This window comes from Meriones unguiculatus, chromosome 7 (genome assembly GCF_030254825.1).
Source record: "Meriones unguiculatus strain TT.TT164.6M chromosome 7, Bangor_MerUng_6.1, whole genome shotgun sequence".
In the NCBI taxonomy this organism is placed as follows: Eukaryota; Metazoa; Chordata; class Mammalia; order Rodentia; family Muridae; genus Meriones; species Meriones unguiculatus.
Window position 1 is genome coordinate 78508353 of NC_083355.1, and position 22812 is coordinate 78531164.

The following is a 22812-nucleotide window of genomic DNA, read 5'->3' on the forward strand; positions in this document are numbered from 1 at the left end:
AGTGAGACACTGGGCTGACATGGTATTTGAAACCTCAGAGCCCAGCCCAGTGACACACCTCCTGTAAGGCCACACCTCCTCATCCTTCCCAAATAGTTCTACTAATTGGGGATCAAGCATTTCAAATACATGAGCCTGTGGGGGCCATTCTAAATCAGATCACCACAGAATGTATATATATTTATGTCTTGACTTTTAATGTTATGAATGCTTTTCCTACATGTGTGTCTCTGTATCAGTTTTGTGCCTTGTGGCCCTTGAGGCCAGAAGAGGGTGTTGATCTCCTGGACTTGAAGTTACAAACTATTGTGAGTTGCATCATTGGTGCTAGGAATCAAACCCAGGTCCTCTGGAAGAACAGCAAGTGCTCCTAACTGCTGAGCTATCTCTTTAGTCCCATTCAGTATCTTTTTAACATAACACATTGGTATTAAATTACATTTTAGAATTTAATGAAAAGTGGCCTCCTATTTTGGTAGTTCATAAATTCAAGGCCAGCCTGCGTTAAATAAATTTAGAATAGTCTAAGCTATATAGCAAGACCACGTCTCAAAACACAACAACAAAAATGTTGCCTATTAAACTCTTCTAATGATGACTTTAAGATTAATCATGACAATATATAGATACGAGCAAATAAACATTCCTAAGATTGTAGACTGACTGAGTATTGTAACCATTCGTGGTCAATATAATTCAGTAAGTTTAGGATTTTTTTAATGTCTTAAATATCTTAAAATTAAAAATGAATTTTGTTTTCTTGAGAGATCTATAATAAGCAATCATTTTCTTCTGCACTTAGGGTTTCTTTGGTAGGATTTTGATACTGTATCTCTGATAATGTGATGTTTTGAAGTGAAACGTGTGTTAACAGAGGGAAGCAGGAATGATGTTTTGTTGACTTACAGCAATGTTATTCGGTGATGGCTAGCTGACATTTAGTAAGTCAGTAAAAATCATTATGAAAAATGAGAGAAACTGAGGTCTTAGCTAACAGGAAATTTTTGTTTTGATAGGATTTCACTGTGTAGTGATGACTGGCCTTGAGCTCTCTCAATAGCTTCCCTTGAACTCACAGAAATCCACCTGCCTCCACATCCTGAGTGCTGGGATTAAAGCAGTGTACAACTCTGCTCAGCCCTATTTTACTTATAAAGTTACTTAAGGCTAGCTTAGTGATTTTGCATCCAGTTTTACATTAATAAGAAAAGATAGCTGGGTGTAGTGGCCCGTGCCTTTAATCCCAGCACTTGGGAGGTAGAGGTAAGTGGATCTCGGTGAGTTCGAGGCCAGCCTGGTCTACATAGAGAGTTTGAGGATATTCAGAGCTACATATTTGGACCCTGTCTTGGAAAAAAAACAAACAACAACAATAACAACAACAAAAACAAATACAAAAAAAAGAGAGAAAAGAGATAGACAAGTAGGCCTTATTTTAGCTTTGACTAAGACAAATAAAAGTCCAGTAAGCTATAAATGAGGCACTTGCATAGATACAAAGTCTCTGCATAATTGATATGTATCTCTGTACAGAGTGTTCTTAAATGAACATCCTTGCCTTGGCACATATAGTCAGGACTTTCTCCCATAAAATGTGTGCACTTGGTTCATTTTCTCCCTCTGCTGAAATTCTGAAACATTTCCAAACATTTCAAAGAATAGGAGAGTCAATGTGCCAAAATAATCTCTGGGACCCTTGTGACCTTGAATGACCTTGAAGGAATTCAGTCCTATTTCTTGTACGCAGAAGTCTTGAAGACAGTGCAATTTGCCATATCACAAGGGAATCAGAACCACATATTTTCTGGCAAGTAAATGGTTCTAAGGTTACTCAGTTTCTAGTTATGACTGTTTTACCCTGGAGTCATCATGTATTTTATTTTAAAATACGTAGTAGCTTATTGTGTGTATATAAAGAAGTGAAGCAAATTACTAGAAATAATATCTTCAATGAGCTAGCTCTCATTAAAAATGATGCAAAACATGGCGGGACATAGGCTCTTTCACTGCTGAAGATCTTGTTTTATTTCCAACATAAAAGAAATAAAATTTATTATTGTGACAGGTAATATCTTTGGAGTATAATAAGTAAGAGCTTTTCAAGCAATTGGCAAATGCCTACAGTCCTAGCATTTAGTAGACCAAGGCCAGAGGGTAATCTCCCCTAGTCTCAAAAAAACACAAGGAATAAGCAAACCAGTGATAACAATAATGGTGAAACCTTTTCATCTGCTGCTGAATTTACTGGGAATTTGACCCCACAAGTGACGCTATCACTTCTGAGTCAGCACTTTTACATGAAAGCAACTTCTTCAAAAAGTGATTTTTATTTCTGTTTTTCACCCTTTTCTTCTATGCTTAGTCAGTGTTCTATTACTGTGAAGAGACACCATGACTGCATTTAATGGGGGTTCACTTACAGGCAGACATGGTGCTGTAAAAGTAGCTGAGAGTTCTAGAACTGGATAGTCAGGTGGCAGTAAGGGAGACAGACACTAGGCCTGGCTTGAGCATTTGGAACCTGAAAGCCCCCAGTGACACACTTTCTCCAGCAACAGCACACCTACCCGAACAAGGACACAGAATAGTGCCACCCCCTCATGACTATGCATTCAAATCTTTGAGCCTATGAAGGCTTTTCCATTTCAAAACACCACATCAGCTTAATGTTTCACTTTATGTGAAGATACCTGCATACAGGTGGGGGAAAATCCTTAGGAAAGACATTTCTCTGGAACATTAGTGAGTTTTAAAACAGCTTTTGTTTTGTTTTGTTTTGTTTTGTTCTGTTCTGTTCTGTTTTGAGACAGGGTTTCTCTGTGTAGCCCTTGCTGTCCTGGAACTCTCTCTGTAGGCCAGGCTGGCCTTGAACTCACAAAGATCCGTCTGCCTCTGTTTCCTGAGAGCTGGGATTAAAAGTGTGCACCACCACCACCTCAGCATCAGATAATTATTTTAACTTCAGCTTCTGTATGAAAAATCTGTGCCTTCTATTTAAAAGAAGGGGATATACAGATTATCTAGGAACAGATACACACAATTAAATCAGTTCTTTAAGAGGGCCAGAAAGACGGCCCAGCCATCACTGAGCCTGACCAACTGAGTTCACTCCTCATGACCTGCATGGTGGAAGGAGAACCAATTCCCAAAATTTGTCCCTTGCCATCAAAATGAATGTATTGTCTTTACACACACTTACACACACACACACACACACATAAATAAATATATAATAAAAGATATAAAGGCCGGGAGGTGGTAGCGCACACCTTTGATCTCATCACTTAGGAGGCAGAGGCAGATGTATCCCTGTGAGTTCGAGGCCAGCCTGGCCTACAAAGTGAGTCCAAGACAGCCAGGGCTACACAGAGAAATCCTGTGTAAACAAACAACAACAAAGGAGATTTAAGGAAGGGCTAGAGAATGTATATATCATCTAGTAGAGAACTATGCATAATTATGTCCTTTGAAAGTGGGCAATGTAGGGAGGGGCCTGCAGGGGGCATACAAAGTGAATAAATTGTAATAAGTAAATATATAAATAAAATTAAATTTTAAAAATAAAAAAAGAAAGTGGACAGTGCATAAAGGATTACATTAGAAAGCAAATAAGCCATGCAGGTGGAAGTCGGAGGACAGTTTTCAAGGATGTGTTATCTCCTTTTACGTGTGGGTTCCGGGACTAACTTGGGTTGGCAGACTTGACAGCAAGAACCTTTCCATGTTGAGCTGTCTCACGAGCCCTCCCAAGTCACCGACGTTACTGTGTGTAGACTGATGCATCTTTATATTAACGCAGTACGCAGCCCCGGGAGCGGGGGAACCTGCTCAGGGCATCTGAACCTAGGGTCGGGGTTGTCACTAGCAGGAGCATCTACTCTAGTGTGAGGGTCTGTTAGGCAGCACAGCCTTCCTCCAACAAAATTAACTATAATTACAAATGAACGCATGACAGGGCTCTTCTAATCAGCATAATTATTTATTAAATGTTTTAGCTACTTAAGTTATTTCAATAAAATAATAATTAAGCAGATCATTTCAGCCAGAATAGCAGTAAATTTTTCTCCTAGCGCACGTCTACCTGTTCTCATGCTGGAAAGCAAGAGGCTTGATTATTTCAATTCAGCATCAGAACCAAGAAGCAATAGGTGTGTGTTTTGCTCGCAGAGCTAACCATTCCTGTGTCGCTCATTGGTGTCTGAAGATGGTGCTTCTAAACTTGAATGGATGTGAACTTTTCTAATTACTTGAGACCCAGGTCCCAGGCTGCACCCTGACACTGCCCGCGGCGGAGTCCGGGTGTGCAGAAGCTCATCTGGAGCTCACAGCTCTGACTCAGAAGAGGACACACGCTGCTGAGCAGCGCTGCTGAAGGACTCCAGTTGTCGGTGACTTACGCGTCTCCTCTAGACATAAAGGCGGTGCAGCATCACGTGCAGTCTGGGGCCAGGCTGCCTAGGTTCGGACACAGCTCAGCTGGCGTCTGGAAAAGCTGTTTATCTCTGTGCTTTTCTGACATGTACTATGATACAGCCTTTATTAGGCTGATGCGGTCATTAAATTAAAAAATACCCTGTTTTATAAGACAAGGGATATTAGGAACTGTGGAAGTAGTAGCAGTAGTTAGCATGACTGTGTGGACAAAAGCGCTTCTTTCTTCCCTGCTTAGAATTTAAGCAGCTGTTCCTTTAACAGGTAGGAATTGAACCTGTGCTAGTCCTGAGCTCTAGAGATGTTGGTGAGAAAGTGCTAGCAGGATGTTTTCTGTGTGACTTTAGGTGGATACATTGACTTTCCACAGCACATTTGTTCTTCATCAGAGTGAATATAAAGTTATGGTTAGGTGTGGTATGTTTAAATATGTGCTTTCTGTACACATTGGCTTCTTCAGCATAGTTTTCTTCAACTTGTTCATTGTCTAGTTAAATCCAGGAAAGTTTATTAGTAAGGGTGCTTTTCCTGCTATAATCCTATCTGTTGGCAGGTAATGTTTTTAGTAAATCATATTCAGTCAATAGTTCTCTTATTTTGTGTGTGTTTTATACATGTGAATGTATGTATTAAGTGTCTATGTGGAAACTAGAAAATGATCTTAGTGTCCTTACTTTAGCTAGGCTAGCCAGCCAGCAAGCATTGAGAATCTGCCCATCTCTGGGGTCATAGCCATGTTCAGCTTTTATGTAGGTTCTGGGACTCAGCTTGTGCAGCCAGTGCTGGGCCATCTCTGCAGTCCCAGCTCTCACACTTTTAAATCTAAAAGAGAAGTGACCATTCAAGGCTCATAAGCATGTGTAGACTGTGACACCCTGGTTCAGGCTGGATATGAGTTCATACAAAGGCATTGAAAAGCACTACACTTAAAATAACTACTTCAAATTTCTAATTACAAAAAGCAAACACAAGAAAAGTCTTTTATAATAATAATAAAGAAAATAAGTACTTTCATAAAAGATATTTGTGTGGAACTGCAATTACTCTTCAGTTTAAGACAGAGTGCCAATTGCTCTTTACATATGTAATAGAGCAGTGATATACATATACCCACCGTGTTGAATCATACTAGCAGAAGGATCTTAGTGGCTGTTACCACCAAAAGTTACCTTACAATCCTATTGTTACTGGTGACTATACTTGTCAGCTCAGAATCCACAGGTGCGGACATGGGAACTTTTTTCCTATTACTATAGTTGTAAAAATACTTTATCACCTATGAATGTAGGAAATTTTTTAGGTAGAAATAAAGTTCTATTGGGAGCCATTTGTGTCAATCAGAACTTAGGCAGGCCTAGAAATACTATGTTAGCTATTTTCTAATTACTCTGGCAGTGTAATCAATCATCAACTGTGCCAGTTTCCCGAAATGTTTTAGTTTGTCTTCATAGCACTTTACAGGAAGCAGCACAAAATTAGTTTCTATGTCCTCGTGTATTCTGTGGTATCACAAAATACATATCTATATACATACATATTCTGCAAGTGAAAAACTTATTTTTGCCAAAAAAGTAAAAGCCAACACTATACCTAACTACAATTAATGAGTGTAAGAATTTAGAAATCAAAACTTTGTTTAATCTGAGGAAAAACAATTCTTTTAACTATATTCACATGGTTTCTTGTTTGTATCAACTGTGGTGACTGTTACTGTCTTCTGTGAATTCTCTGGGGCAGTGGCCTGACTTTGTTGAATGAGCCAATTGTTTTCCTTTGTGTTGCCCAGCTTGTAAGTTCCCATCTGGTTTGTATCAGACTGTTTTCACAGCCAGCAACTGCTGCCTTCTCTGTATCCTGACACTCCAGGGCTGTGGTAGCAAAGCACAGTGCTGTGACGCCTTGCTGGCAGGGCCTGTATAGCTGTGCCTCACAGCTTGGACTGTTATCAGAGTAATGGTGATGTAGAACCCGGACAGCTCTCATTCCCGCTGGTGTCATCTGCAGTGCGCAGAAGCTCACCTCCTTCCCCACGCCTGGAACTTACTATACTGGTGCGTCTTTCAAGCCCCTGTTTTAGAACACGGAATGTTGTTGTTCTTACTTTCTGGTGGCTTCCTGTGTGTGAAAGTTCGTTTTTCGCTCTTTAACTCTTCTGAAAGTTACCAGGTCCAGCCCTAGGGAGGAAAAGTGATCACTGTCTGATCTAATTTCTGTTCTCAAGTTTAGTTAGGAGTGGTTAGTGTGGTAGAAACCATCATTAAGACGGCACAGATGATGCTGTGGATCTTTAGTGATAATCACGAGCCATGATTTGTGAGGAATTTCCATATTTAGGAAGGGCCTTCACCTCAAACAACAGATTTTCTGTCTGTAGATAGCTAAGCTTTAGCTTCAACTTGCTTTGTAAGTGTTACTCACTTTGAGTTCAGCCTTTGTAGGGGCCAGATGTCGCTTACTGCAATCGAGACTTTTCCTGCACTGTGTGACCTGGTGTGGTATTGTGGAGTGAAATCCCAGGAATTAGTGTTGAGTAACAGTTAGTTATATTCCCCAAGTAACCGCTCTGCACAAAAAAAGTGAAGAGTATGTGTACAGAATGTATTAAGAGTTCAGAAATACTTTCAAGATTAGTTGAAATTGTTTTTATTTACTTTTTTTTTTTCACTTCTGGTTCAGGTACCCAATTGTCAAAGTGTCATGGATAGTAAGCTATGTAAGATTCAGTATATAGCAAAAACAAAAATTAATTTTTTGCTTCTGAAAAGGTTCATGCATGGTGTGTTAGAGTTTCAAGGAGCTCATGTTTGTATTCAGCTTGGCAATAACAGTGTTATGACTCATTAAGAAACAGGTCAAACTAAAATAGACTTCCTTTTAATGGCTGAAACTAACCTATTCATTTTTCCCAATTACTATTTTTTATGCATGAATAATGTGTGTGTAGAAAAGCGCACATAACATGTGAGCTTACTCCTGCTCTGAGAACCAGCCTTAGCGGACCACACTTGCGTAGCGAGTGTTCAGCTGGAGAGCGTGGCTTGTGGTCCCCGGGGCCTTGCCTTCTCTCTCCTTCATACCCTCCACCCGTAAGGATGCCACCACCATCCACCATTCTGACTTCGAGTACTTTTTTTTTTTTTTTGCACTTATGTAAACAAAATCATAGAGTGTGAATGGCTTCTTTCACAGGCAAACCTGTTGTAGCTTTTACAGATTCTTTTCATTTTAAAACCATTATGGCATGCTTGTATAAAACATTGTCTGGAGGGAATTTGTTTTAGTAGCTAGCTCACAGGCTCTTGAACCAACAGGAAGTACACTGTAGATAAAGCTGTCTGCTAAAACATGGTCTCTCAGTCCTCAACCAGACTTTAATGATGGAATGTCCCTCTAGACATTCTTGCCCCTAAAAGGCAGGCAGTCCATGTCATAACACTACGGAGTAATGCATTCGCTCACTTAACTGCTTTTTAATGAGTTTTAATAATTAAATGTACATTATTGAAGCAAACCATGGTCTGTCCTTAGAGTAGATGAGTGAGTTGTCAATTTCCTGAATTAACCGGCAACTTTTTGGCAGTTGGATAAATGCTTTTATGCTACCAGATGCTGTTTCTGAAAGTGCTATTAGAGTTGATGTACCTACTTACACAGAGCCAACAAAGAAGATTACTTGTTTAAAAACACTAACCTATTTTTAATGAATTTTTAAATACCCTCATAATCCTCTTAGTTTTTCTTTTCAGTGAACTCAAAGTTGTAAAAAAAAATTGAATCTATCCTGAGTGTTTTTAATTTTAATTGTCTCCTTATTTGTTTTACATTCTGGACATTCATTTCAAATTGCATGTTTTGTGGCTAGAAAATTTAATGTTTTGAGAGGCTTCACCCATATATCCTTGTTGGATAGGTAAGCATCCTGTAGATAGTTTTGTTTGATGATACTGCATGGTAGATTTTTAAATTCTCACGTGGCTGTTTTGCCTGTATATGTGTGTGTACATGTGCCTGCTTGATGACCAGGAGACATTAAATTCCCTGGAATTGGAGTTGTGGACAGTTGTAAACCACCATGTAAGCACATGGGTTGCAAGAGATAAAGTGCTTTTAACACGGAGTCATCTCTCCACCTTCTATTTTTATTTTAAAGTGTGTATGCTTGTGTGTGTGTGTGTGTGTGTGTGTGTGTGTGTGTGTATGCTTGCGTGTGTGTGTGAGATCATGTAATGTTGGGAATGTGTGGTCGGCAAGACTGGCACTACCAAGCTCTATGTATCTGCACCCCCTACCTTACCTTATCTTTAATTAATACTTCAAAACTACAAGACTGTGAGTCGTCATTTATAACAGAAAACTAAAGAACGGAAATAAGGTGTGCTTAGGAGAAACTGAGTATGAACAAATGGTCCATCCCAGGACACTTCTGTGTGCCTTTATAAAGCAGTTCAGCAAGATGTTCACTTCCTAGCCTAGGGCAGGGGAGAGTCTAAATTTCTTCTTGTAATGACTAAGTCCTTAGGTGAATTACAGAATGTGAGTTATAACCTATGAAACAGCTCATGAGTTTCCTTCATTAAAAATAAAAAATAAATAAAAAGGTTTAATTTTCCATTTAACTGCAGTTTCATCCGTAGTTCTTTGCTTCCTCTTTTCTGGACTTTTTTATAGAGATAAGAATCTGTGAGGCAAGGTCTCTTTCTGTTGACAGTCATTAGAGTCATCTGTTTGACTTCCGTCTTTTATTAGGTTACTAGATCAGGTGTCTGTTGACCAGGTTTTATGAGAGGAACTATGGGAATGAGTGCATTTGACCTGAGCTTTTTTTGTGTGTGTGTGAATGGGAATTGTGATTATTTCTATGTTTAACTGATTTTTTTACTGGGAGAAAAAAAGCAGAACTTTGTTTTAACATGGCTTCACTAAGCGCCATAGGTAGGACACAGAATGAGCCCAGTTTGTGTCTTGCCTGTGTGTACTTTAAAAGTCTTGAACTTGGAGCTCTGAGGGTTGTTTTTTTTTTTTTTTCTCAGTTTCTTACCTAGTGTTTTCTCTCTTATAACAAGCACAGTAGAAACACTGGTGCCCATTTTTAACTTTTCTAAAGTGTGTGCAGACTCACCAGGATTAAGAACTTCAGTGCTCTAAAAAGTACATTAGGAGACAGGAAAAGAAAACTTCATCCCTTTGGAAAGTTTGTAGAATAGTGAATTTAAAAAGCTGCAGGTGTGTTGTGCAGAGCACTGAGGGCAGTACTCGGGATCATTCTATCTGGGGACGGCTATTTGTTGGGACAGGATAGTGTTTAAGCTTTGAAGTCAGTTTTAAACAAAGCGAAGCAGCTGGAAACTGGCATAAGAAGAAACAAGCCTTTCACATTAACTGTTACTGTGTTAGAGAAAAGGAGCTGGTGTTGTTTTCACAGGTGCGTGTGCATTCGTTTTTCCTATATAAGCTACTTTGCTTTTTATCTTAAATTATAAATCTTAAGATAAGCATTTGTCAATTCATTTGAAAAACAGAAGCTTTAATAAACTCTAGTGGGCCTTATATGTCTGAAACATACTTCAGAATAAGATACTGAAGGTTAGAGATAGCTCAGCCATCAAGCAGCGCACAACCAAAGGAACAAAAATAAGATATTATAACGTTTTAAAATAACCCTTTAAACGTGAAAGATAAAATGTTCTTAGTGATTATGGAAAGGGAAGGCAAATAAAACATTACCCATGATACTGAGTGTCATATAACCAGTCAGCTTCTTCATCAAAACATTTAGCATTTGTTCTCCAGCTCTGATAGGATGTTGCAAAATCTACAGGCTGGATTAAGTATGTGAGGATAATTTAATGCAGCAGGAAAGGTTAGCAGCTGCTTACACAAGGAATTGAAGCAAGAGCAGATGAGACCAAGGGGGACAGGAAAAATGCTTCCAGAGCCTAATAAAACATCACTGAAATGCTATAGCATTTTCAGACAGCTGGGAAGCAATTGCATTGCTAGGAATAGCTGCTAGTTTTAAAAACAAGACCTGGAGGGCAAATGCAAGCAAGCTGTTAGCAGAAAAGCCATAGGCTCTAGGAAGAAACAGTTCATTTGGTCTACTTGATTTCAGGATCTGGTGTGTGCCCAGGATCACACTAGAACGTTGTGGCAAACAGAGGCAAATGAGGCTGTCCCTGGGAACATATGTTTAACAGAACTGCAGAGGCTAGTTGAGCTGGGTGTAGTGGTCCCAGCACACGGGAGGCAGAGGCAGGCGGATTTCTGTGCGTGCAAGGCCAGCCTGATCTACGCATTGAGTCCCAGGACAGACAGGGCTGTGTAGAGAGACTCTTTCAAAACCCTCAACAAGTTCATGAACCCTCTCTGCTAGCCACTAGGACACTAGGAAGACAAAAGACTGCCAGCTCCTGCCTGTACTCTTGAGCAATGATGGACACGTAAAGAACTAATTGCAGTACAGTTTGAGAAGTGATAGTCACGTGACATCCAGAACTGACAGGAGGGGCATCCCTGACCTTTTGCCACTACTGCTGGGAGAAGCAGAGGATGGGTTTTACTTGCAAGGCTCGAGTATCCTTTAAGTGAATAGCTTAAAGGAATAAAATGAAATGAAAAAAGAAAACTCTGAAGTTGGGGCCTAGGGAGGTGGGAGAGGTTTGGGAGGATTTGGGGGTGAGTATGGTCAAGACTGGTTACATGAACTGTTCAGAGAATATAAGTATCTTTTAATTAAGCAGTCACAGACCCTTTTAGGACACAGAAAGCTATGACTGCCTATCTTTTTCCCAAACTCTACCTATAGGTGAAATAATTTTCATATTTTATGGTGTTCATTCCCCTGGGTTAAATTAGGACATTTTATGGACCTGGATTAAAGATTACAGTCAATTCTTTTAAACTTTATTTTTAATTTCACAGTCTATAAGAAACTAGTGTTTATTGACATGTAGAAAAAGCTCAAATGGAGACAATGAAGTCTTCCCACTGCATAGTTGTCTTGTAGACCTCCATAATTCATGCACGTGTCTTGAGCTAAGTACACACGTCAGGATGAGGCATTTGTGATGCTGTGGTCTTCTCTGGAACTGCCCCAAACAAGGCTCCTCTCTTTCTCTGGGCTGTTTTTAAAGCAGTGCTTTGCTTGAAGGTCCTCCTAGCTTGCAGGTAAAAGATCCAATAATGGCTTATTAGGCTTTAGGGTTTAGACTCATAATCTACAACCTGTTGATGAAATGGATTCTCTAACCTCAGAAGGCTTGTAGGATACTTTTTACTTATGTTTCTAAAATACGTGTAATATATATACACACTTATATAAATGAGCATTAAAAATTCTGTATTGAGCTAGATGTGATGGTGCACACCCTTAATCCCAGCACTTGGGAAGCAGAGGCAGGTAGATCTCTGTGAGTTCAAGGCCAGCCTGGTCTGCAGAGTGGGTTCCAGCACAGCCACAGCTATATAATAGAGAAACCCTGTCTCAACATTTTTAAAAATAAGTATTGATTTACTTTACATATATTGCTCTTAGTTTTTGCATTCCTTATAAATTCAGCAGCAGAAAGTGGAAAATAGGAATTTTCAGTGTTTTAAAGCAAAAATTTAGGTATTCTGAATGTTTTAAAAGTATATTAAATTGTGTCTCTGGAAGTGTCTGGCTTTGGCGTCTCCAGCTTAAGTGCATGCCAGGCCTAATGGCACACTGCAGACCCATGGGATTAAGGAGTCATCTTGTTTTTAGACCCCAGATCCAGCTGTTGAAACAATGACATCACAGTGTAATGACACAACTGGAAATTCTAAAGTTAAACTTTAAAGCGTCAAACTACATTTAATATAGGCAGAAAATTTATATTGCTATAATGGTGATTTATTAAGATGCTCTGTTCTTTCTGGTTTTTTCTCTCTGTGACAGCTGTAACTGGGTGTGACTGTGTTAGCCTTTGTTAACAGTAATCAAGTGGTGCTTTTTTAAAATATCCTGTCTAAAAACAATTTCTTTTAAAGTTCTAAAGCTGCAATTATTTAAAAACTTCCATCATCTCAAAAGAAAATCTTCCTAAAGCATATATTAGCAAAGAGCATTATATAAAATGGTACATTTTGTTGGTATAATTTTTATTTAAAATGGTGGTGTACCTATTTGGGAGGCCTTCCAGAGTACTTTTCTTTTCACACAGGGTCTCATATAGTCAGGCTGAATTCCAACCCCACTGCTTCCCCGCGCAGGTGGAATGTTTCTGCGATTACAGGTTCAGCAGCGTATCTGGCTTGTGCAGTGCTGGAGATCAAACCCAAGGCTGTGTGTGTGCTAGACAAGCACTGTGCCAAACTGAGCTACCTCTCAGCCCTCTCTTTTGTCCTCTCACCAGTTCCCAGCTAACATGTCTATCAACCTCCCTAAAGAACACTGCCCTTTGTAGCCCTCCCCACGGGGCCGCTGCCTGTCGGGGTGGCTACTGTTCAGAACCTAGGATTAAGAGCCTTGTCTGAGGGTCACTTCTGTGTTGCAGTCATATATATAACACTTCAGATGACCCTGCTTAGTACTCACCAAGCCCTTTGAGGCCATCTTACAGATGAGAACTTGAGTTCAAAAATTGGGACTATCTTGTAGTGCCTGGTACACAGAAAATGCTCACTTGGTGCTTGTGGGAGGCGAGAGGGAAGGGAGAGAGAAGGAGGCAAAGAGTGGGGGGGGGTGTCCTGCTCTCCATTGTTCATTATCCTTCCTTCCCTTTGCTCCTTCCTGCGCAGAAGTCTTACGGGGACAGTCAGTGTTGGTTCATTCCTATGCAGACCACACTGGGTCCTTAACCATGGCCTGTCCTAAAGAGACTAGTTAGGCTTCCTGAGATGGGCAAGACCAGTGACCTGAATTTGATCCCCCAAACCCACATAAGGGTGAAGGGAGAGAACCAACTCCACAGAGTTTTTCTCTGACCTTCACACATGTGCTGTGGCATGCACATGCCCCACACATGTCATATACACATGCACACATACAATAATCGTTTCAGAAAAGAAAGGAGCTAGTTCCTGGAGCTTCATCTTGTTCCTGTCCTTAGTTCTCACTGCCACTACACAGCACTGATATGAAATTACCTCCACTTGCCTTTGAAAGCGGTGGTCTTTATTGTAATTAAGACAGTGAGTTGGAAACCAACTCTACCTATTTTGAACTAGACAAATTACACTAGACTTTGACAGTTTCTTCCTGAATACTTGCCTTTTATTTTCTCTTCATTCACATTTCTTAGCACTTCCTACGTTTCCCTGCTATGTTATCATTTCATTTTACCCCTCTAAGTGATTGCAATCCCATTACACTAATCTGTGTGGGTGACTGCTCACTCTCTCTTTAAGCCTGCTTTACAGTCTTTGAAAGCTTTGATTCCAGTTGCCTGTTGGAAAGCCCATTCACACATCTTGTAGGCGTCTATATTGGTTAAGGGGATAATGAGTCCGAGTATCTTTGATCTCTGTGACGCTCTATAGGCTTCTCATTACTGTCTGCTCAGTCCACCAGACCTGTCATTTGAGCACCACATTTAATGCTTCATAAGTTCCGAGCTCCCTCCAAAGTTTCTTGACTCTGTGATCATTGCTAAGACCCTCTGCTTGTTTTTATGTTTATTTTTTCTGAAATGCACTTGTTTATGGCATTATTTTCTTTGAAATCTCTTGTGAGTTCTCCATTTTTTTTCCCAAGCAGCATCTGGCTCTGCCTCGTTAGCATTTCAGAGCTCACCATTCTTTCAGTCCAGTCTATTTGATACCAGAACACACAGTGTCCCTAAATCTGTTTTTCCTTCTCCTTTTCTGTATTGCCTTCCCGACATCTTTGTTGTTTTTTTCCCACAACTTTTAAGCCCCATCTCAGCTGCTACTTGCATGTGATTTTAACTCTGCACCCCTGTCTGCACTCTGTTAGGAGCTTCTTGAGAATGGGAGTCATCTTTTCATCCCTGTTCCTGCTCTGTGCTGTCTTAGCTCCACATGTACAACAGGTTCATACAGCTGCTTAGGCCTTACACAGCTTTGAAAAGCACACTTTAACATCGGTCTTGGTCATCTGTTAGATAAGAAATGGGAGAAAGGTTCTTACAAAATTTTGAGTTGGTATTTAAGTATAAGGCAGCACCTGCAGGATATTACGCAACTTTTTGTGTCACTTGCACATAATAAAGAGGTCATGATTGAACAAGTTACTATGTGATTTTCTGCATATAGATAAGAACAAGGTGCTTTTAGCAAGCAGTTTTGTTCAATTAGATAACAAAACTGTTTGACATCAGTGTAGCGTGGGCTGAGAGCTAAATAACAAAGAATGGAGCTACTTGGGGAAGTGAGAATGAAGTGTCTGGGTGGGGCAGCTCTTAGCCATGCTCCAGTCAGTCCTGTGCTAATTTCCAACTTTATTACGAGTTAAGCTGCACTGTTGGGTGTTTTTCTGGGTTATTTTGTACACTGTGAATCATAGCTTTGTAAAACATTAGTGTGTTTAGTGTTTCTTCATTTTGATTTTTAGCTCTAATACTGCTTGCTGTCCATGGAGGAGAATGTTTTTTTTTCCATACTTAATTAAATGTGAAAAGAAGGAAAAAAATCTCCAGTACAGAATAAATGCTTTCCAAGTCAAATGTCACTACTGTTTGAATGCCCACTCCCGTGTTCTTTATTAGCAGGGTCACATACATGTGTTAACTGATAGTATAGTGCTGCTAGGCACGCGCCAGCGAGCAGTTGTTAACAGTGTCTCGTGAGCCGAGTCCATTTAGGAGAGTAAGTGGAAAGCTTTAACAAGTTGGACTTTGATTTGGGGTGTTTTCATTTTATTTTTAAACAGGCTCCTTCAGTTCGCCATCCTCTCCCTTCAGCTTTCTCAGTGCTAGGGTTGTAGGCCAGTGCCAGGACACCCGGCCTCAGACACCTCTTCCATTCCTCATTGCTTCCATTTAAAAGTCATCCTTCTATTAATAGTACACTCCTACTGCAGAACCGTTGAAGCGGCTTCTGTCACGAACGCAGCAGTAGTGACAAAACAGGGTCTTTATGAAAATAATGGCTGCCTTTGAGCACTCATTGAAGTGACGCCAACAGTGCTGAGCCCTGTTGTTGAGGTTATTCTTCCGTGCACCGTAAAAGGTGAGGTGTGCTCTTCTATAACGTGAAAACACAGAGCAAGGCTCTTTCTCTAGCAGTCTGACTTATTAACATCTTACTACAATCTTTTATTAACTTTTTGGACAGTTTCATACATATATTTGTGACAATACTCCCATCACCCCAGTATCTCCCTTGCATTCCTGATGACCCCCTTTTTAATTCTCAGTTCACCCTCTCTATTTAAACTCAGTGGGGGAAAAGTCCCAGTCTAACGTGCCACAATTTTTAGTGCTTGTTTCTTTTGTAAAATGTTGCCTCTAAGAGATCTATGGTAAAGGGGAAAGCGTGTTTTATCTCTGACGAATTCCAAGCAACTTGAGTAAAGACATTTCCTTCTGTGCAGTCCTTATTTTTGCTGTCTCCCCTCTATTTAGAAAGAGGAAAGCATTGTGTGGTCAAGCTGTTTTGGCGTTGCTGATTGCCTTTCTCCTTTGTGCAGGTGACAAGGCAAACCCACCCATCACTGCACGTGTGTCGCCCGCCACACGGGTGTCTGTGACTCTGCCCTCTGTGGACCTTGAGGACTGCTCTCAGTCCCAGAGCACCAGCACCACGCATGGCAGCACGGAGTCCTCCGGGACAGACACATTCTGAACGGGGGAGCCAGCACAGTGCATCTGAAGACCTGTCGCTCTCGCTGCAGACCGCCTCATATACTGTTGACCTGTGAGCGTATTTTCAGGGGAAAACATTCCTAATATTTCATTAAGATGAAAGTGTTGTTTGACTGTTTAGAAAGGCTTTTGAATAAAATAAGTGTAACTCATACTGAGACTGGCTGTGAGTTGTTTGTTAGAAGCCTGGGGTAGCATGGAACAGTGAGAAGGACATAGCTTAGAATCTGAGAATTTCTCTGACAGGTGTAATGTGAACGTAGAAAGTTCAGGGTTATTCATTCTAACGTTTTTATAACAACAATAATTCAAAGTAGTTTAGGTCTGTCCACAAGGGACTAGATGAAGTAATGGCACATTTGTATACTCTAATATGTAGTTGAAAAAGAATTTTAAAATATGCATGCATTGATACAGAATTCCTCTCAGGAATTACCTTTTAAAAAAACACAGTCTTTAACTTATTGTCCTTGTGATGTACGTTAGGTGTTTCTTTAAACAATGGTGTCTGGTCCTGTGCAGGTTTACTCATACTCATTCCCCTGCCGACCACCTCACATCCATTTGAAATAAGAAAAAAACTGCTAATTTTTGTCTCCAGGGCAAGGAACTGATAGTTAGGTGTCCTTTACTTCATTCATGCCCGGAAAGCGATGCTGAGCGCAGCTGATTGCACACATGCCTTCTCTATGCTCTATAACCGTCATACCTTTCCAAGCTGTGGAACATGTTGCTTATGGTACTGTCTGTCGAAACATCAGTACACAAATAAAAGAAAGTGAAAAAGCGCAGCTTTGTGATTAGGTTTAATTTCAGTTCCCATACACACTGGCTCTGTGATGGGTAAATGAGACCCTTCTTGGCATCTGCCTTGAGTTAATGCATTTAATAATTATTTTTGAAGAAAAATGGACATTAGTGATAATATTTCAGGGTGCTAAGCGTTGGGGGCCGGGTGATGTAGGCATTGCCCGGCACAGGACTTGGTACCAGGTAACTGTGAGGTAAATGGTATCCGTCTTACCTGGGAGGATTTCAGCATCAGACATGACGGTAAACACATTAGAAGAACATCCTAACATTAGCAAAAACTTCTATCTGCCTAACACCTGTATGGCGCCTCCTCCTCCAAAGGCTCGGCTCACCACAGGACTACTACAGGACAGACGGTGGAAAGACTGTAAAAGCCAGAGGACAACTGCAGCAAAATGGGGCTGTCCAGATACAACAAGGCACTTGCAAGTGTGAGTTCACAGTGGCTGTGGCCACTGCATGCACAAGATGTGTGCTAGGTCAAGCCAAACACACACACACACACACACACACACACACACACACACACACACACGGCAGCATTGAGTGGATGCAGTGGGTTTAAAACAACAAAAACCACATGAACATGGGAGAGACTGGTTGGGGGGGGAAGGAATTGGAGGTAGAATGGGGGTGGACTTTCAAAATACATTTGTGTGCATTTATTAAATTCCCCCATGTTTACCTTCCTAAAACATTCTTTTGTCGCCACTGAAGTTTACAGACATAGTAATTAGAGCCACCGTCCACCTTCCTGAGCATTTTTAAAGGTTACTTAGTAGGTCTCAGGCCCGCTGCACAGTAGAACCTGAGGGGGCTTAAAAAGTACTAAAGCCTGGACTACATACCGGGGATTCTGGCTTAATTGACCTTGGGTGAGGTCCAGGCAACGGTATTAAAAGTGAAAAAAGATCTTTTTAGGCGACTTCAGTGTACACTCCAGGTTGAGAATTACCGAAGAGCAATTTAGAATTCCTTTTACCTCTAGAAGGGCCCAGGGTCTGGGGATTTCTTCTCGCTGAAGTTAGGGTGGAAAAAAAAAAAGTGCAAAAAAAAGCATGTGAGCCTTCCACAAGCATTTCCTCTTAAGTCACAGCTCTTCAAACTTTTCTTCGGTATTTGGTTACTGAACGGTTTGGGTTTCATGTGAGGACCTATTTTCTTTGCTGGGGCCACTTAGAGTTTCTGCTTAAAATAGATCCGTTCAAACTGGGGGAAGGAAACATGCTGCTTGGTGGATCTTGGTTTGTTTTTGGAGCTCACGGGCAAATCTGGGTAGAGGGAAAGAGGGGCAGACCCCCTGAGTGTTGCTTTGTTTAAACAGAGATGTCTGCTCTTCTAAACCTCCTTCTACTTACAAAGGATTTTAGCAAAAAATATTACAGCTCGAAATTTTTTTTTTTTTTTAATTTAGAAGCGTTGGTAGTTTCCCCCAGGCCTGATCATAGGAAAACCTACATTTTCTAAATTTAGAGTGAAAACAGTCTTTAGCTTTTGGTTCTTGTGATGTACTTGAGCATTTCTATTAAAACAAAACATGGTGTCTGCTCACCACTGGTATGTTGTAAGTACTAGTTCCTGTCCGTGCCTGCTCACACCTTCCTCCGCCAGCCTCAGCCAGTCCTTTCGGAATAACGCTCATTCGTTGCTAAGTTCAAAGAGGCCTGCAAGCAGCAGGAAAGGACAGCCCCCTGCATGCAAGCAGTTTTCAAGATTCTGCTTGTGTCACACACACACACGCACACACACACAATTTGTTCTTTGGCAGTTTATATGCATACGCTGTGTCTTGATCATATTTCACATCCAACCCCCTGCTCACCCCAGGTAACCCCGCAATCCCCCTCCAGCCCTCATGAAACACCCCTCATTACCCACTGAATCCAAGTAGAATCGCCCAGACATTTCACAACAGTTTTCTCTGTCCTCTCACTCTGACTTTTTTTTTTTGCACCCCCTCTTCTGCAGTGCTCTGTAAATAGGGCCAAGCACTCGGTACTGTCAGCTCTTTGACCAGTGAGGAGTCTCCAGGCTAACTGCTGCCCACTGCAGAAGAAGCTTCCCTAGCTGAGGTCGGAAGCAGCACTGCTCCATGGGCGTACACGTATTTAGAAAACAGTTATTTGCCAAAACAACAGCAGTGAGGCTCCCCCTTTGCCTGCCCACTCGGGGCCAAGGACCTCCCAAGCTGTGGCCTTTTCGCCAGGTTTATAGTGCTGAGTATACGGAAAGTGTTTGGTTACCTCCATAACCTTCACGCCACTATTTTTGCCAGTAGTCACATCTCGCCTGAAGTTAGTTTTACATTATTCAGAACTCGCTGCCAGGTAATACTACTAATGACTCGTGTGTGTGTGTGTAGCACCTAGCACCATAAAAGCCAGCCAGCAGAGAGGAAGTTTTTAGGTCCATTTCAGCTTTATTTCTTTATGTCCTGAAACCAAAATGTATTGTTTTTTTTTCCGAGAAAGGGTCTTACTATCAAGTGCTAATGGGCAACCAAGAGCAACGACAGCATTTTGTGCAGTTTCGTGGGGGCCAGTAATTTCATTTATTAACTCATCCTCTCGGGAAAGCATTCTCCATCCATGTAGTGTACCTGTGTTTGATTTCCTTTTTTTAAAAAAAGAATTTTTAAATTAATTTATAAAGTCAAGGGTTTCCTAAGGAAGAAAAAAAATACATAATTTGTTTTCATTAACCCACCATTCCTCTTCTCCCCTACCCCCGTCCCCTTAAACCTTTAACTCCCAGTGTCCTGCCTGTGTTTCATGTCACATTTTTATACTTTCCCTCAATCTGAGTCATGCTCTTAACGCCATTTTTGTCCAAAGCATCTATGTATTTAAGCACTCGAAGAGTAGGGAATTAGACTCCCTTTATGTTGTCATATGCAAGGGAGCATGCAGAGGGAATGGAAAGAATGTGTGGTCATTTGGCAGTTTAACAGGCTGGTTTCCAGTGGGCCTAGCACTGAGCTGAAAGTTGCAGAAAGGTTCAAACGAAATGTCTTCAAAAGGTGTCTCTGAGAGATTGGGCATAAAACATCCCATTATATTAGGTTTCTGACAGTAGCTAGATGTGCGTGTGACAAAGTACAGTTGTTAATGGCGTTATTCCTAATGCAGGGTATTTTATAAATGATGTTCCAAGCGGAAATCCGTGAACTATGAGGAGGTGATTCTGTAGCCATTAACATCAATGGCACCACATTGGTCCTTGGCTAGATTAGAACTCAAGGTAGCAAACTTTCTCAGTGATGATCCAGATAGCCAACTGTCTGAGCTGTGCAGGGCACACACGGTTTCTTACATTCCGCATTCCTTTTTCTACAGAGTTCTAAAAATATTTAAGAAGTACCTTCTAGCTTACGAAACTTCTGAAAACCAAGGCCACACTTGGCCCAGCTTGCCAGCATATGGTTGGTGGAATAGCTTTAGTTTCTGTTACCAGCACCATTGGGGGTGTGTCTGTTTGTGTATGTGTTATGATGGTAGAAATTGAACCCAGTGCCTCATGCATGCTTGATAATGGCATTACCACTGAACTGTATTGCAGCTCATTTGTTCTCCTCTACCTTTCCTGAATGGAGAGTGAAACTTTCTTCCCTAGGAGTGAAGTTCTACAGAGTGCCCATGTAGTTGTTGGATTGAAGTGGTCTCTGCAGTCATTGTATAAGGCATTAGGGGTTGCCTCTGTTGGGAATGTGAAAGTCCTTCTTGGTCATCTGTAGCACTTCATCCGGGAGCAGAGTTCCTACGTCTTAACACCTTACAGAACACTGGTGTATATTGTGAGCTGGTTTTTACCACTGCTTTTGTGGGGCGAGTTCTGAAAGGACTTTGAGTTGTCAGTGCATTTAGGGCCTTGGACATAATGGAAGCTTGTCTTCTGGAGGATTAGGTAGTTCCCACAGAAAGATTGTGAACGCAGTTGTGTAGTTTCAAATTTTGCAATTATGTAATTATAACATCTTTCGTACAAAGAACAAAATTTGGTGCAGCTGTAATCTGTCTTACTGATACTTGGTTTCTTTTGGCAATTTCTAAATTTATGTGTTTGTTTTATGTCTGTGGGTGTTTTGCCTGCATGAATGCCTGTGCACCTCATAAAAACTAACCAGGACAGAAACTGAGACAAGTATGAGGGCGATCCTGTAATTCCTTCAGCCCTATCATTTTTGCACACAGCATAAACAAGCAGCAATTCTCCTCAGCCTTGCTGGCTACCAAAGAAGGGTTTCATAACCTTGCAACCGATGGAAGTTACAGAAAACCACAGCCCATCAAAATGCAGATTGTGGGGTCCAGTCCCGACGGATACATCTACAAAACAACTCTCATACCTAAGGCGTTGTAGAAGAAGGGGGCAGAAAGATTGTAAGAGCCAGAGCGTCAGGGAGTTTGCTGTGAGATTGTGTCTCCTAGTAATGTCAAGTTATACTCATAGTTTCACTTATGTGGCTGCCTAAACATGAGCTGAATGAGGACAAAAAATACTTCAGCCATGCTAAAATGATTGGATGCTCAGTCCTGCACAGAGAACCTCAGGCAACTAATGACTGCGGGGAGTGGGAGATGGTCTTCTCCAGGGAAGAGCACACACGTGGTTATCCAGTACTGAATGGTCAGCCCTGAAAACATACATACAGGTGACATCATACAAACTGAGCAGGTGTGTTTAGGAATAAATAAGTGTACACACATACACATGCACACATGTAACAATGATGAAAAAAGAGGCTATGAATTAGAGAACAAGGAGGGGTACACGGGAGGGTTCTGAGGGAAGAAAGAGAAGGAGGAAATGATATAATACTATAATCTTAATAAATAAAAGAAGTTTAAAAAATGGTTTCTGTGCATTCACTTGTGGAGGAAATGGAAGACAAGATGTATCTAGGTGGAAAACACCAGGAACCTAAGAATCATATTTTTGTTCATTGCTTGGAGTTTTTTTTTTTTTCTTTTTTGGTTGTTTTTTGTTTGTCTGTTTGTTTTTAAAGCAATCTGTAGATATTCCCCTTAGTTGACTGGTTCTCCTAAAGCTGTGACCCTTTAATACACTTATCCCAACCATAAAATCATTCTCGTTGCTCCTTCATAACTATAGTTTTGCTATGGTTAGGAATCATAATGTAAATATCTGTGTTTTCTGATGGTCTTAGGCTTATTAATCACTAATGTGCTACAAGGCGAGTCTATCCTTGTCCTTACGAGGCTGGGTGGCTACTCAAGCCTTTTCGGGTCTGAGGAAGTCTTTGCCGATGCAGGCGAGAATTGATGAGCTCGGTCTGCATCTCACCAAAATGAGCACTAAGAAGCACAGTCCTCAGCCCCAGATGTGGTGCTTAAGCTACAGACCTTCTAGGGTTTCGGTGGGATACTCAGGGTTGGCTGCAACTCCAGCTGTTGCTTTTCACCCTTGAATCTCTGCTCAGGGTCTGTGTGGCTCAGTATTGAACTGAAGGTTTGACAGTATATAGAGAGATATTGGGCCTTCCTCAATACCTATGGCTTCTTGATGGGGTTTCTCTGGCATTTTTAGGGTATCTGTTCAGTTTTTAAGACCTACTGGGTCTTAATCACTTGTGACTTCCAAGTCCAGCAAGACTGTTTCTCTTTTCTTCTCTCTCCCCCCCACCCCCGTGCATTCTCCATTCAGGTGAGTAGTGGAAAAAGCCCAGAAAAATGTGTATCTCATCAAGGGAATCTTCCCCTCTTTGAAGTCTGACTATCCTCAGATTTTTTTTTCTTCGAAAGACTAGATTTTGTGTGCTTTT

The 22812-nt window shown here is 41.0% G+C and overlaps 1 protein-coding gene across 5 annotated transcripts in view; it reads left to right on the plus strand.

Moving 5' to 3' along the window:
- The window catches only part of Kiaa0586 (KIAA0586 ortholog), a 106035-nt gene extending 89666 nt beyond the window's left edge, over positions 1 to 16369 (plus strand). For all 5 annotated transcript variants that reach the window (XM_060387621.1, XM_060387622.1, XM_021642643.2 and 2 more), the window contains one exon: positions 16043 to 16369. In XM_060387621.1, the coding sequence (XP_060243604.1) occupies positions 16043 to 16197 (155 nt within the window). In that variant the 3' untranslated portion in view covers positions 16198 to 16369. The remainder of the gene's footprint in view (positions 1 to 16042) is intronic.
- Positions 16370 to 22812: the final 6443 nt, after the last annotated feature.